The sequence below is a fragment of the Cynoglossus semilaevis genome, chromosome 14 (assembly GCF_000523025.1).
Source record: "Cynoglossus semilaevis isolate Cse_v1.0 chromosome 14, Cse_v1.0, whole genome shotgun sequence".
NCBI classification, from domain to species: Eukaryota; Metazoa; Chordata; class Actinopteri; order Pleuronectiformes; family Cynoglossidae; genus Cynoglossus; species Cynoglossus semilaevis.
In genome coordinates, this window is record NC_024320.1 from 28303353 (window position 1) to 28318545 (window position 15193).

Here is a 15193-nt window from a genome sequence, read left to right on the forward strand (position 1 = left end):
GATGAGGTTCACAGACCATGTCAGTGGATGAGGTTCACAGACCATGTCAGTTGATGAGGTTCACAGACCATGTCAGTTGACTAGTCTGGAGGTTAGTCCGTTTAAAACTGAATCGTATCGTACACACCAGGTATATATAACAGCCATATTTAACAACTTAGCGACACACCTAACATTAATCGTGAAAAAACAGAGACAATGTACCACTTGTGGTCCACATACCACAGTTTGAGGACCACCAGTCTATGTATTTGGTACTTACTTGCCACTCCTTGCAGTCATCACGTCCCGCCAGGCGAAACAGCGACACCGAGTTGTACAACTGCCAAAACTGCAAAAGAAAAAGAATGTGTTTGGCGCCACCTACTGGTCTGAAGTAGTTTCTTCAATGTTTGATTTTTATGGGAGAAAACTCTAGGAGGTTTCTGTTAGTGTTAATAAACACAGGGCAGACAATAATGATGATGAAACCCTAACTGTGTGCCCCTAGTGGCCAATAATAAAAGTTAACAGACAAACACTACGGTGTTTTCTTTACTTACGTGGCCGAAAAACAGGAATGGCAGTAGAAAAGTGAGGCCTCTCCACATCCAGGACTGAAACCCCTCTGCACACACACACACACACACACACTGTTACTTAATATACAACACACACACACACGATGTCTCTGTCCTCAGGACAACAGAAGTATCAAAGTGTCCTCCTTGTCCCGCACAGTAACGTCCGTCTCCGTCCCTGACCTTTACTCCAACCCCCCCCTCCACCCGTTGTTCCAGATGGTTCCACAGTTCAAATGATTTGAATGTTTCCCACCGTAAATAGAACTCTGAACTCACCCACGGTGAGGTCCAGCTGGCTTCTCTCCCCCAGAGCTCGGAGACGGTACAAGCAGCCGCTCTGGTAGTAATACTGGAGGAACTGAAGAAAACCTGGAGGAACCAGACGAGATCATGGGAAAAAAAAAAAGCACATTTAATAATAACAGAATATGTATTTGTATGTATTTGATATAATTTGACAAATTAAAAAACATGAAATATGAAAGGTCAACCAAAAATATTAGCTAGCTCTTAAGCTAACATTAAGTATTTTAAATTATATATACAGTTTTTCTTATAATATTATTATAATCAATTAATAATATATTATAATATAATAGATTATAAAATATAATTTTATAACCTATTATAAAATATAAAATAAATAATTTCTGTCATTTTATTTTATGTTTTGAGCCTTTAAAAAAATAAACATCTACATGTGTTTAAACCAACCAGTGACTGCAACCACCAGGAAAATATTTCAATTTTTTTTCCAAATTAAAAATATTTGTAATAATCCATGTTTGTCATTGACAGTTAGAACCAGATCTAGATTTGGTTCAACATCCTGTGAACCACGTTCTTACTCTGATAGATGGAGAAGGCAAGAAACTGGCTCCTGAACCTCTGGTACATCGGACCCTCCGGCCTGAAACAACACTTCAAGTTTCAGCCAATACTCCTGTGTTCATGTACATCAACAAAATATGTTGCTGTGGATTTAAAAAATAAATAAATAAATAAAACTCACCAGGTCAGCATGACACCTGACAGAAAGGTCGACACGTAATGATGTGACACCCACCAGCCTTTGATTCTGGAGAGCAGCAGCAGTTGAGGAGAGGAGGGAGAAGAAGACAACGTTCTTATATCCGAGATGTCCGATATTAACTTTTGATATACGATATTGTCCAAACACTTAATATCCGATATCAACCGATACCGATATAGCAGGGCAGTGTTGGCCTGGTGGTTAAGGACGGTAAGTGCCGCCTGCTCACTAAGGTGACAGGTGTTTCTTAATTGTTTTCTACCATGCCCCCCCCTAGGGGACAGAAGTTTTTTTTTGCCTTCGAATTTAAATACTATTGACCGTTTGGTAATATTTATCTGTACAAACCACTGTTTGAGTTGCTGGCACCAGTATTCTGCATACAATTAAAATAGATTAAAAAAAATGAGCTGCAATGCTGCCATCTAGTGGCTTTTATTTTCATATACAGCTGTTTTTCCCCTTAAACATAATTTAATGAAACCTACACAGTGCGTTATTGGGCTTTCAATAGAGAAAAAAGAGAGAAGAAAAAAAACAATGATGATTCTTACAGATATAAATAATTACGCTAATATCGTTTGGCCGATAAATAATAATAATAACAGATGGTAACAAACCTGGAGCCGTTGCTCATCAGTATACTTTCCCTAATGGTCAGTGTGCAGTAATACCACACCAGCAGAAAGTTGAAGATTTCGTCCGTGACTCTGAACAAAACAGTAAGAAAAACAAACAAACAAACAAACAAACAGTCATTCAGTTTTTATTTAAACAAACACCACGATGCTCTGGAGGTAAAACTTCGTCGTCTCTCATACCGATAGTTGAGGAAGAAGAGGCAGGTGATGGCTCCAAACATCAGGATTATCGTCATGTAAAGTTTGAACTTCTCATACTCGTCTTTGTAGGCAAATCTGTGGAGATGAACCAGTGAAAAAAAATCTACTTCAGTTTTACTGATTTACTTCATTCCAAAAGAATCCCGTCATGTCCCTTTACTGTTTTCATTCAAAGATAATCTGTCAATATTTCAAAACAACAAGGTCAAAGGTCACTCGGACTCTGATACTGACAGAAGAAAATCTGAAAGATGTTTGTTTTGTAAAGGTTAATTCCACAGTAACGTGCTGATACCGGCCGACCGGTCCTTTGGTACAAAAAAAAGGTCGGGGACCGCAGCTTTAACACACACTAGTCAGAGTCAAAGCAGAGCGCTCCACCTACTTTGCTTGGTTGCTGAGAAGCGTTACGTTCACGTTACCCAGGACCAAATTAAGGTAGAGTCTGGAACCAAAAAAAAAAAAAGAGCAGCGTCAGTAACTACAGACGGTCAGAGCTACAGACACAGAGGTGAAGTACTGACCCGTTCCTCTTTGGTAAATACGCCTCCATGTCAAAGAAGACATTTTCCTTCTCTTTAATTTGAGACCTGATGTCGGTGATTAGTTTAAGATCATTCTCGTCGCACGTTTTTCCAGATCTGTAGAGAAAAAGACAGAATTATGATAATAATAATTAAACAAAATTAATTATAATAATAATAAATATCAAACAGGCCTGAAGGGCTTCAAAATTTAATATTATAAACACTTCATCTAAGGGCCACTCGTGGGTGGGTTCCTGGGCCACTTCTGGCCCATGGGCCGGGAGTTTGTAACACCTGATCTAATGGTTACAGAATTCATATTTTATATTATTTATATTAATATTATCTTAGTGATACTAAGTATTATTATTCACTTGTTTTAGTGGGGTTTTTTTTTGCATTCGTAAACACTTCCTGGGGAAAATGTCAAATGTGTATAATTCTAGGGCAGTTTTTTTTTTTTGACTTTTTCATATTGAGATGAATAAATATTCAAATACACACGTTGTTGTAGAGGTGGAAACACTCACCTGGACAAGCTGTGCCTCAGGTCTTTCAGGCTCTTCCTCTGTTTGTTGATGACACTGCTGCAGGTCGTCTGCAGACTGGTGAGCTCTTCTAGTTTTTGTCTGTATAATTTGTGAGTTTCCTGGATCAAAACAGAAGGAAAAAAAAAATCTGATGAATGCCACGGAGATGACGCATTATAATGTCAAATGAACAAAAGTCTGGTTCAACGACGAGAGGCGTCGATGGTGATAATCACAGCACAGTTTTTACAGCCCATCATCACAGCAGTGGGGGCTTCAAACCAGCAACCTGTTGGCGTTGACGTTATTATGAAAACGCAGTTTCTTTCCGTTCTTTTTCTCCAGTCACGTTGCCGCAGCAGCTGCTGGACGTCTGTCTGTGTCTCGGCAGAGTAAAGCCAACGATGCCTTCATGGTACTGGGAAAAAGTTACAGCAGTGCTTCTGGAGTATTTTCTGTCATGCCCCCCCTTGGGGACAGAAAAGTTTTCACGCCCCTCCCACCCGTCCGCCCCCCCCAAATTGAAATACTATTGAGAAACTGATAACGTGTATATTTTTAACTGTACAAACCACTGTATGAGTTGCTGCCACCTAGTGTCTGGAGGCTTCATTCAAGCATTACAGCAGTGGTACACTGATGTCCAGCGTGCTATAGTCCATTGGCGCCCCCTGGCCCCGCCCCACTACTTCAGGAGCACTAAATTACAGCATCCTACTAAAAATATTTGACCTTCTGAGTGTGCAATTCACGACCTTGACCACATGGATGCAGTATTTGTGTATTTGAAATACAACTGTCTTATGTTGTTTGGCCTGATGACAGATGTACAATAAAGTAACAAGTTAACACAATCAGGATGTGATGTCACATGTCTGGTAGCAAAAAAATAAAAATAAAAAAAAATAAACAGTTTTATATTAAGGATTTTGACTGCTGTAGTTGTGTAGCCACTCCCCTTCCAAACTGACCAATCATTGGTCCCCTGTGCGAGGCAAGTCTGTCAACTCTGGTCTAATACAATTGGATGTGATCAGAGAGTGGGGGAGGAGCCTGACCTTTGATAAAGACAAGTTCAAACACACAAAAAAGTCAACACTGGGGGAAAAGTCTGACAAACACGATCACGCGTGTCAAACCCAGCCCTACCCTCGAGAAACCTGTGGGTTCAAAAGCAGAAACAGATCCTCCTGACTTGACACATGAAGATCAAACTGACCGCTGAACACACGGGTCATTGTGTTAACGATGTAGGTGAATCACATGACAGGTGACGTCACCACGCACCACAAAGAAATGACAAAAAAGCTAAATACGTAAAAAAAACTTTTTAGCATCTTTGAAAATAATCTCCATTAAGTTGAACCATCTCTTTCTTGCTTCCCCATGAAGGACACTTTGATACGTTTCATCGATCACTAATCTATATCTCAGTTACTGATGACAGGATCCAGACCAGAGCTAACGATTTAGCTACACCTCAAAACAGTCCGGTGAAATAACTGTTTGTTTGTTTTTTTTTTTACAGGCAGCAGACAGAAATAAATAAGACTGTATAAAACTCTAATTTCAGTTTTTAAATCTCTCAGATGAAGAACAATACTTATATAACGGTATCTCAGTTAATAACTGACACTGGCCTGTGATTTTTTTACAGTTTTTACAGGACTTATCTCATAAAAAAAACGGTATCTCAGTTAATAACTGACACTGGGCCAGTGATTTTTTACAGTTTTTACAAGACTTCTGATCTCATAAAAAAAACCCCACAGTTTTCCATCATTATCGATGCAGATGTCCAGAGGAGACAGAAGTAATATTTATATTATATTTATATATTAATCATTTCTAAAGATTGAGCCTCATTATATCATATGGATTTCCACAGAGGTTGGCCACGTTCGGCGGCAAAATGTGGCGTAAAACATGTGTAGACATCGATATCAGATACAGTTTTTGTTATTTTTTTTTAGCTGAATTTAGCATCGATGTTGAAAAGGCAGTGAAAGATTCAGCTCATTAGCTGTAAGATCTTACTAAAGTGAGGTCTATAGTTTTATAGTTGCTACTTTTATGATGCTAATGTTGTACGTGATTATGCTTAGCCGTTTGTCAGCACAATTTATTGACATTTTCCAAAAACATACTGTGAAATACTCGTCTTACAGAACACTAACTGTAGCTCTGTCATTATTATTATTGTTATATAAAATATATGGTACCTTTTTTATTAGTACGCCTGCTAGCTGAGATAAGCTGTGGTCATAATACGATGACAACCAAAATTCTCGGACAACAAAAGCAACACCAGCTAACAAAAAAATACTTTTATGATCAAAAATGCAACTTTTTCCCACCCCTCAAACACCAACTGTGTGAACCTGCTCTGTGCTGTCAGCAGTGCCTGTGCTGAGCTAACAGTTAGCACCTGCTAGTTAGCGTCATAAACATAAACTGAGAACCTGCAGCTAAACTAGACGCTAAAACCTGACGATGTTGTCACGAAGGACGGGACACGTCACGGCCACTGAGGCACATCTGCCGCGAACAGATGTTTATATAACAGCGCTGGGTTTGAAGTGAGTCTAGAATGAATGGCTAGCAGCGCAGCGCTACCACCACGGACTCTGTTGTCATTGTCAGCCACGACACGAACCAGCGCCAACAAACCAGCCACGGATCTCGACTCTAAGTCACACTCGTTTGTTATCGACAGTGTGTTTAAATCACCTGCAGTTGCTGATATTCCTCCTCCATTTCCTGCCACTCCGCCTGGAACTTGGACATGGTGCTGCAGTGGTGGACGCGCAGATGAACGGCCGCCGGTTCTTCTGCTTCTCCTCCTTCTTCTCGAAGTGTGACCGAGTGAATCCAGACTGTCTTTAAACTGGACGGCGTGTATGAATGCGCATGCGCGCACACACTATTTCACGGTTGTTTGACCTACGTTATTGAAACGTTCAAATATTTTTAAAATGAAGGAAAATTTATAATAATCATATAATAATAGTATTAGTTTATTTTTTGGGTGTTTTTCACTTTTTTAAATTTTGTTTTGTTTTCATTTCTTTTTCGGTAACTGTTGCACTTGTCTGCTGTAATTTGAAGAAATAAATAGGTATACACACAATAGAAATTACTATTTATTTTTAATTATTTAGCGCAATATATATTAGAGAAAATGCCACTAGTATCGTTTAGAACACTAACACATTGATTTTATTTTTTTAATTATTTTTTAATATTAATATTGATTCACATTATTATGTGAAATACATGTTATTTATATATAAATGACAACAATGAAAATTAAATTGTATTTAACATACGCTCTAAACTTTACGTCGATGCCTATGACAACGTCACACGTAATGGTGAGAATTTACAGAAGCCAAATAAAAAATATATTTCGGATTTATGTCATTTGTTTCCTGGTATATTGAAAATAAATGTATGTATTTCCGGATGTTTTGTTTTTCTAAAGTTCATTTGTCTAAACGTGTAAACTTCTGGTCGACTGCGCCAACTAGAGTTGGTTTCCAGGAAACCAGAGACGCACAGCTCAGGTTTACAGCCGCAGTCAACGCTGCTGTTCGCGAGCCTGGCTTCAGTTTACAGCCGCAGTCAACGCTGCTGTTAGCTTCATTTAAACCTTTTTTTAAACACGTTTGTTAATCATTTCATTTCTACATATCGCGAAAGTTTCAGTTTGTGAAGGGTGAGTTTTTCTTAAAAGTTTTTCTGAAAGTTTTATTTATATTTATTGTTGTGGTTTAAAGGTTAAATGTTGAGAAGCTTTAGCATCTAATAAAAAAAACCCAAATTAATACTTTAATATATATATTTTAATTTTCATATGTTTTAAGTTAGATTTAGTAGTAGTGTAGTATAACCATTGTATTCTTATTTGTTTTGAGCTTTTCTAATATAACTAATAATTCTTTTTAAATTAAAGTTAAAGTATTTGTGATTGTATAAATATATATGTGTCTTTCCTTGTTTTTAAACTGTAGGATTCTCATTATGCCTTATATTAAAACAAGTCCGAAAAAACTGCCTTTGACCAAACAGTTGGACTTGAAGGCGCAGAAATGCGGCCTCCGTCACACGGTGTTTGCTCCAAACGGCGATCAGTACACAGGAGAGTGGCTGGACGACAGGAAGCACGGTGAGACGCCCGGCCGAGGCCAACCTTCACTGTGGCCTCGTTTCTTTTTATCAGACAGATGAATTACATTCACCGTTCATTCCTGAAGGAAAAGGAACTCAACTGTGGAAGAAGTCCGGAGCCGCGTACAGAGGAGAATGGAAATGTGGCCAATGTGACGGGTACGGTACCTTCAGCGTGTTAGTACCTGGAACCAACAAGTACGACAGGAAGTACTGCGGAAGATGGAAGAATGGGAAGAAGCACGTAAGTCAGTGTGCCGTCGGTGGGTCACATGACAGAGGCGGTGTAATGACACGGTGACATGGCGTCCATCACTTCCTGTCCCCAGGGTTATGGGACGTTTTTCTACAGGAACGCAGCGATCTACGAAGGAGACTGGAGTGAGGACCAGAGGAGCGGCTGGGGCAGAATGTACCAGGAAACGGGGGACATTTATGAGGGAGAGTGGCTGAGGGACAAACGCCACGGGCAAGGCATTATTCAGTTTGGTAATGAAACGTCAATAATCGTAAAAAAAAACAGTAGCAAAAAGAGAGATTCGATTACATTTTATTTTAACTTTGTGTTCCAGCAAATGGAAACTGGTATGAAGGAACCTGGAAAGACGGCAAGAAGAACGGTGAAGGGAAGTTCTACTACTGCGACAAAGGTCAACTGTACCAGGGCTTTTGGGTCGATGGAGTCGCAAAATGTGGCACCCTGACCGACTGTGAGCGAGACAAGGCACCGACGCCAACAAAATATCCAATACCAAAGGTAAATAATTACATTATTATTATTATTATTAGAACCTTAATATAAACCGTTGGTCACTGCTGAAATGACACAATGAAATTATTTTAATGTAAAAAAAAAACTGTGTTATGTTTTTCAAGCTCCACCTGGTGGACGCAGAGCTGGTCTTGAAGGAAGCCCAGTCACTGCATCATGATCAACGAGACCGAGAGGAAGGAGAAGATTCTGACTGACAAAACCTGGGTTCAGTTCCCAGAGGAACCACACGCTTGACTGTTAATCCTCCTCTTCTGAGTCGCTTCGGATAAACGCGTCTGCTAAATGCATAAAGATTTAATAACGAGAGCACCAGGCTAGTTCAACCAACCACGTTAGCCGAGGTCTTTACAGGATAAAGCCCAGGGAAGGCTACGTAACTTTGTCATGATGACTGTCACAGAAATGACTGATTAAAGTCAAGGCGTCCGTGGACAACAGAAACATCCATCCATTCATCATCTACTAATTCAATCAGCACAGTAACAGTGCTACCAGGTGACCCCGGGGCATCACGTTGGCGACCCCTGGCTAAGAGCCTCAGGTAGATCCAAACGACTGTTCTCATTCATGGCCAGTTTAGAGTATCTGATTGATCTGATCTCAAACCCTGACACTCACACACAGGGTCAACATGTAAACTCTAAAACAAAGATGGCCGATCGAACCAGCTCCAATTTGTTTTTCCAATTTAAGAAGCGTTGATTTCGATGTGTTACAGGTGTTTATTTTGTCACTGACACGTCAGAAAATATAGTGAGACAATATTCAAGTTTTGGCAGTTGTTGAGTACGGCAAGTACACATGTACATGTACAAGTACATGTACATGTACACGGTGGACGTGGGTTAAAGTACAACAAAGTGATACTGACAGTTTCTATTATTAAATAAGTGCAGCAGGCAAGAGACAGCGGTCGTTGTTATTGTTCGGACGTTTCTTTAACAACACGAGTTCAGTCGTTGTTATTGTTCGGACGTTTCTTTACGAGTTCAATCAGGCAACGGCTACGTTTTAAGACGTCGTCCAAGTTCGAGACACGAACATGTGTCAGGGTTCACACTTTGATCAAGCGCGTCTTTTAAAATACTATTTTTCTTTTCTTTTTTTAAAAATCAAACACAAATAAGTGAGAAATACAACTTCTTTCATTGTTTAAAAAAACAAACTAAAACAAACTAAAAGCCAGGAGTGTCGCTTCGGACATCCAGAATATTCCATCAGTCAAGTTCCTGCTACTGGTTCCTAATTCCTCGTGCGTGTCTACGGGAAATGTGAGCTGGGAGACTGCAGGATGGAAGACTCCCCTCGGTTGTCCAACTCGTTCTGGAGGCGGGTGAGGTTGGAGAGCTCCTCCAGCTCCTGGAACTGCCTGTCCGTCTTGTGGCTGACCAGGGAGCGGTAGAAGTGCACGGCGAAAACTATGAAGACCAGACCGAAGGGGACCATAATGGAGGTGGAGGTGATGGCGGCGGCCACGCCGGAGGACACCGTGTTGTTGCTGGACTTGTTGGGCTTGATGGGCAGAAACTTGACCCAGCAGAGGAGGACCACTTCAGCCAGGAACAGCAGAGTGCCGATGACTGTAGAAAAGGCCCAGGCCAACTCGATGTGTCTGTGCATCCTCTCGTGCGGCGACTCCTTCACCGAGTTCAGGTTGTGGACGTTGCTGACGGCCTCGATGTTGGGCAGGATGCAGGTGCTGACCATGAGGGCGAACAGGTGAACGGCCACCAGGACGGTGGTGCACGCGCTGAAGGCGATGAGGAGAGCGGGAGGATACGGATAGCTGTTGTCCAGCTGCACTTCCACCATCGCCACCTGAGGGTGAGAGGAGGAAACACAACTTCACTTTTATTCACCATTTACTAAAGTAAAAAAAAGAGCAAATATCCTACAAAAATCCTACCACATGAATTGGTGCTTGTTTTGAAACTAAAGCAAAACTTTTCTTTGTCAAATGATATTTTTTGACAAAGTAAAAACCTTGAGTCTGAGGTCACGCTGCTGAACTTATTCCTTTTACAGACACTTCAACTTTTGACATGTTTAGGAACAGCGTGTGACAGATGGACTCCGCTCCTATTGGACAATCCAGCTGTCACTTACACGTCATGTCCAATCGTAGTCACACTTTCATAAGGTCGAATATGTCCAACTTTTATATTGTGTTTCTAATGATTTCGGTGTCGTACCGTCACCTGTATCGTGGGTTTGTAAAACTAGCATCAGGACAACTCGGGTTTTTACATCAAACCACAACAGAGAAACCGATTATTATTGTGTTTAACCCTTAAAGGTGAAGGATATGAAACCACAGAAGGTAACTTTATCTCTAGATGGCGCTAAATCTTACACAATGCATCTTTAAATAACTGGAAGAATGACTTTTATAGTTTAACCACTTAGTTTGTAAAGTACGACGGATGTTTACGGTAACGATTGAATACATTCATACATTGGATTAAAAACTTTTAGATAAGTATCAGAGGTTACAGAGCAGAGCAGCCACACGACGGAGAGACAAAGCTACACAAACACGACACGACACGACACGACACGACATGACAGGACTATCACAGCCGGGTCACGCTGTTACCATAGCGAATCCGGAGAGCAGAGCTGATGTCCGGCTGGAAGCCTTGAGTTTGGCCCGGCTCAGGTAGAGCTTCCTCCAGGACAGAGCCTGCAGCGAGTGCTCGTTCAGACTCATGTCGCGTGATTTCTGCGCGAACAGCGATCGAACTCCGCCGGTTCTGGTTCCCCTGTGCGTGTTAGTCCAACAAGAAGCCACAGAAACAAGTCGTTAACATTCTCTCTGCGGCTCCGCTCACTGACACTGCACCAACTCACTGGAACTGGAACTGGAACTGGACCTGGAACTACTGCAGCTACCCTCTCCGGCGTGCTGCACCTTACATTACCCACAAGCCCTTGCGCCACAAAGACAACATCCTCTGCTGACAGCTGCGCTGTCATGTGGGCGCTTCTTCAAAACCCCGTTAGCTCCGAGTTAAGGGTGGTGTAGTGTGGAAATGGCAGCATCTAGTGGTTAAACGATATTCTTTACATTCAGCAGTAAAATGTAAGACAATCAGAGGCAAAGTCACACGTAAAGAAACAACACGGAGGTCGACGACGTCTGGTGTATATTATTATTTAACATCCTGACGTCATCGCCTCATTCTAATTTGAAACTACACCTGCCAACACAGTGTTATTAAATAATTATTGTACAAATAATACGATCAAAACCTCCGACTTAACACGGTAATAATGTTACGATACACGATTCACCGAGGCCCCGCCCTCGAACTAATATTTGTCTTGTGTTTTAGGAGCGTCAGAACTCATCCTGCAAACACAGTCTGAGCAGGAAGTCTGTGTTTGAGTGAAGTTCTCCTCCTTAGTCCAAGACAGAGACATAAACTGGGGAAATGAAAAGAACAAACAAACAAACAAACGAACAGTAAACCTGAAAGACTGACTTGTTTTTATTAATTTATTTTAGAATATATTCGACAGTTGTCATATCATATTATTATTATTATTATTATTAATAGTAATAATAATAATAATTATATCATTAATAATAATAAGCCACATGTTTTTCTAGCTCGAGCTGAAACATTAATCCTACAAACTGTGAGACGTTTCCCTTTCAACATTGCAACAGAATTGTATTTTAATTGTGATAAAGTATAAAAGCGATTATTTCTTTTATTTACTTCGTGAAACATGGCGTGAAATTCCCTGCACTGTAAACAACGTCAATAAAGCATCTAAAATCTACAGGAAACTGGTCTAACTCGTGTTATTACCGTATAATAACATATTATTATTATATCACTGTAACTGTATTTTATTTGTTATTGTCCTGCCTTTGTTTCTCCAACGGTTTGACTGTGGACATGCAGAATTATTTCATTTATATATATATTTGTAAATATAAAGGTAATGTTGATATATTTACATTTACTTCATCTTTTCAAACACTCCAGTTTTTCATAATTTAAACTCCGTCGTGTTCACAGTCTTATTTGTACTGACGTGGATCAGTATTTATTACTCTATTACTCCATTACTTCATTACTACATGATCATGAAGAGACACACGAGCGTCCGCCGCCTCCGTGACGCTGCCCAACAATGTTTTGGTTCCTGGCGGTGACGTAATAGACAAAAACATGGTTCCCTTGTTTTGAAGCAGAAACGCGTGCTAACTCCAGCGCTCCATTCACTGCGGGCCCCGCGCTCTCAGTCACGGAGGTGATGCATCTTCTTCATCCGAACTGAGACAGAGGAGAAGTGGCACAACAATGGCCGCCGCCGCCGCCGCAGCTGCCGCCGCTGCAGAGTCCGGACGCAGGCTGGTGTGTAGCATCTGCACTGTTTCCGTTAGCACATGAAGACACACTGGCTGCTAATTAGTGAGCTAAGCTAACGACACAGAGAGAGAAAACGCTGCTGGGAATTCTTTTTTTTTTTTTTTTCAATCAGGTCATAAAGGACCTGCTTCAGTCAGAGCAGCAGGAGAAAATGAAAGTATCAAAGTGATAATTAACATTTAATAACTTGGATATTAACTGTGGTAGTTTGGTGTTCAGGTCACATCAATAAATCATCAGCAAGGAAAGCTGCAGCTGAAAGACAGGGATGTTATTTTTTAAATTAATTCAACATTTAATAATAAAAATGCTATGATATTTATTAGAAACTATAATTCCTGTCAGTTATTATTGTGTTATATAACATTTATATACAATTGACACAAGCAGTAGAAATACCAGAAAAACAAACACCCCCCCCCCAAAAAAACCCCCTGTTGTTGTTGTTGTTGTTGTTGTTGTTGTTGAGCAGGTTCTCTCCATTGGTGGCTCGCGGCCCAAAAGCAGGACGTGGTGATACGGTCTCAGTCCCATCACATCAGACTCTGCTTTGACTTTGACACCTTTTCAAGCTGTTGAAATTCCACTTCAAATTTCTTCTTCTATTCTTTAAAAATAAATAAAAAAACTCCCAAAAAAAAAAAATCAAAATTTACAAAAATCTTTCGGGGATAGGTAGACAATTTTTTTTTACAATTTTACATATATATTAATTTTAATTTAAACATGAAGTGAAAATATGATCTTGTAGGAATCATTTTTTTAGTATGCGTTAATGTTTTGTTTCTTTTCGTGCGTGCAGCGCTCCATCTGCCGAAGGATGTACGATGAAAACGACGACCTCTCTGATGTGGAGGAGATTACGAGCATCCGAGGCTTCAGTGTGGAGGAGAAGCTGCTCAGTGACGCCTACGACGTCAACTTTGTGCAGGTGATGGAGGGGAAAGGTGAGTCACACACACACACTCACACACACACACACAGGATGTCTGTTCGTGTGATGTCGTTTCCTGTTAACCTTTTTCACACTCACGCGTGGTCTGTTACAGACTTCACGTATGACTACGTCCAAAGGGAGGGGCTTCGGGTTCCACTGATTTTTAAGGAGGCCGACGGACTGGGGATCAGGTGATTGGTCAACTCTGTCTTCACAGTTATGACTTCACTTCCTCTGTATGTCAAGCAGTTCATGACCTTCATGACCTTTTAATAATTGTTTCTTTTCTGTTTTTCTCTATCATTCATACGCAGAATGCCTGATCCAGATTTTACCGTCAGTGAAATTAAAGGTTTAGTCGGTGAGTTTTAAATCTGCATCCAGTGATAAACACACACACAAACACAGTACAGCTACGGCGGTTGAAGGAGCGGACTTGGGTCCAGAAGGTTTCAGGTTCGAGTCCACCACTGAGGTGCTCTGAGCACGGCACCGTCGCCACACACTGCCCCCTGCTGACTGTGGTGATGGGTTAAAAGCAGAAGTCACACTTTGTCACAACGACAAGTATTTCACTTTCACTTTCAATAAGAGTGGAGTTAAAAGGGAAATATACACTCAACCGTTTTCACCTATACAGATCTGATCAGGCGTGCAAATAATTCAGCTCCCAGGTTGTACTGTATATAGCACAGAGCACCACTCTTCTATGGAGCTGTACGGTTCTGAAAAAAATGCTCAAATACAGTTTTTTCCACATAGTAAAAATACAAACATCAGCTGCTTTTCTGCCTCAAATTTATTTGTTGAGTGGAACCTCTAGGTGGCGCTGTTTTAATTCATTATGCCATTAAAACAATTAGGAAGTTTGTATCTATGTGATTCCAGTCTTGACCTTGTTTGTAAAACAAACTCTCAACCTCAACCTGTAGGTCAGAGGTCACAGGATGGTTTAAATGTGTCAATAAATGATGTTGTATTTAAAAACCGTTCAATCATAATAAATATTTTTTATAATAGATTGTATAAGTAATTATAATAACTGTAACTATAATGTAATACAACGTATTATTATATAATATAATTAATATATTATTATTATATGACTTATATAATAATCACAGCTTGATCCGCCTGCATCTCTACCCTCTAGCGGTGAAGATTGGGAATTACATGTATGAATATACATCGAATGAAGAAACTGAAGTTTTGAATATGGTTTCTATTAAACTTGTATCTATACTTGTTTATCTAGACCTATAGATCTGTTTTCTCTGCTTATTTGACTTTTATTATCACAGGACAGACGGGTTTTTTTTTTTTTTTACGATTCAGTGACTCGACTGATCTGGTTGTTTCTCGCAGGCAGCCGTCGGTCTGTGGACGTTATGGACGTCAGCACTCAGAAAGGCTCGGAAATGAGCATGGCTC

General features: G+C 40.4%; 5 protein-coding genes across 6 annotated transcripts in view; 3 read left to right on the plus strand and 2 right to left on the minus strand.

Annotated features, from left to right (window-relative positions):
* Positions 1–6399, minus strand: part of tmem120b (transmembrane protein 120B) — a 12335-nt gene extending 5936 nt beyond the window's left edge. Inside the window, exons 1-11 of the mRNA XM_008326324.3 lie at positions 6226–6399; positions 3496–3614; positions 2963–3079; positions 2824–2883; positions 2418–2513; positions 2217–2306; positions 1576–1641; positions 1412–1473; positions 840–932; positions 543–607; positions 263–331 (exon numbers count right to left, since the gene is read on the minus strand). Coding sequence (XP_008324546.1) covers positions 263–331; positions 543–607; positions 840–932; positions 1412–1473; positions 1576–1641; positions 2217–2306; positions 2418–2513; positions 2824–2883; positions 2963–3079; positions 3496–3614; positions 6226–6282 — 894 coding nt within the window. The 5' untranslated portion in view covers positions 6283–6399. The remainder of the gene's footprint in view (positions 1–262; positions 332–542; positions 608–839; positions 933–1411; positions 1474–1575; positions 1642–2216; positions 2307–2417; positions 2514–2823; positions 2884–2962; positions 3080–3495; positions 3615–6225) is intronic.
* rhof (ras homolog family member F) overlaps positions 1–8913 on the plus strand; it is a 20043-nt gene extending 11130 nt beyond the window's left edge. The window contains exon 5 of the mRNA XM_008326329.3: positions 8651–8913. Coding sequence (XP_008324551.2) covers positions 8651–8674 — 24 coding nt within the window. The 3' untranslated portion in view covers positions 8675–8913. The remainder of the gene's footprint in view (positions 1–8650) is intronic.
* morn3 (MORN repeat containing 3) lies at positions 7446–8682 on the plus strand. The gene is made up of 5 exons (XM_025062722.1): positions 7446–7663; positions 7752–7909; positions 7995–8154; positions 8238–8422; positions 8542–8682. Exons 1-5 carry the CDS (start codon positions 7480–7482, stop codon positions 8632–8634), a joined length of 780 nt encoding a protein of 259 aa, XP_024918490.1. The 5' UTR covers positions 7446–7479; the 3' UTR covers positions 8635–8682.
* Positions 8914–9399: 486 nt separating the features above from the next.
* Positions 9400–11438, minus strand: orai1b (ORAI calcium release-activated calcium modulator 1b). Its single transcript, XM_008326322.3, has 2 exons — positions 11037–11438; positions 9400–10258 (listed from the first exon to the last, which is right to left on the minus strand). The coding sequence occupies exons 1-2, from the start codon at positions 11148–11150 to the stop codon at positions 9701–9703; spliced, it is 672 nt and encodes a 223-aa protein (XP_008324544.1). The 5' UTR covers positions 11151–11438; the 3' UTR covers positions 9400–9700.
* An 850-nt stretch (positions 11439–12288) lies between these two features.
* Positions 12289–15193, plus strand: part of kdm2bb (lysine (K)-specific demethylase 2Bb) — a 24941-nt gene continuing 22036 nt past the window's right edge. The window contains exons 1-5 of one of the 2 annotated variants that reach the window (XM_017038880.2): positions 12289–12810; positions 13628–13772; positions 13875–13953; positions 14077–14123; positions 15128–15193. The exon at positions 15128–15193 is cut by the window's right edge and continues 110 nt beyond it. In XM_017038880.2, the coding sequence (XP_016894369.1) occupies positions 12757–12810; positions 13628–13772; positions 13875–13953; positions 14077–14123; positions 15128–15193 (391 nt within the window). In that variant the 5' untranslated portion in view covers positions 12289–12756. The remainder of the gene's footprint in view (positions 12811–13627; positions 13773–13874; positions 13954–14076; positions 14124–15127) is intronic. The other variant, XM_008326321.3, reaches the window with a different exon arrangement.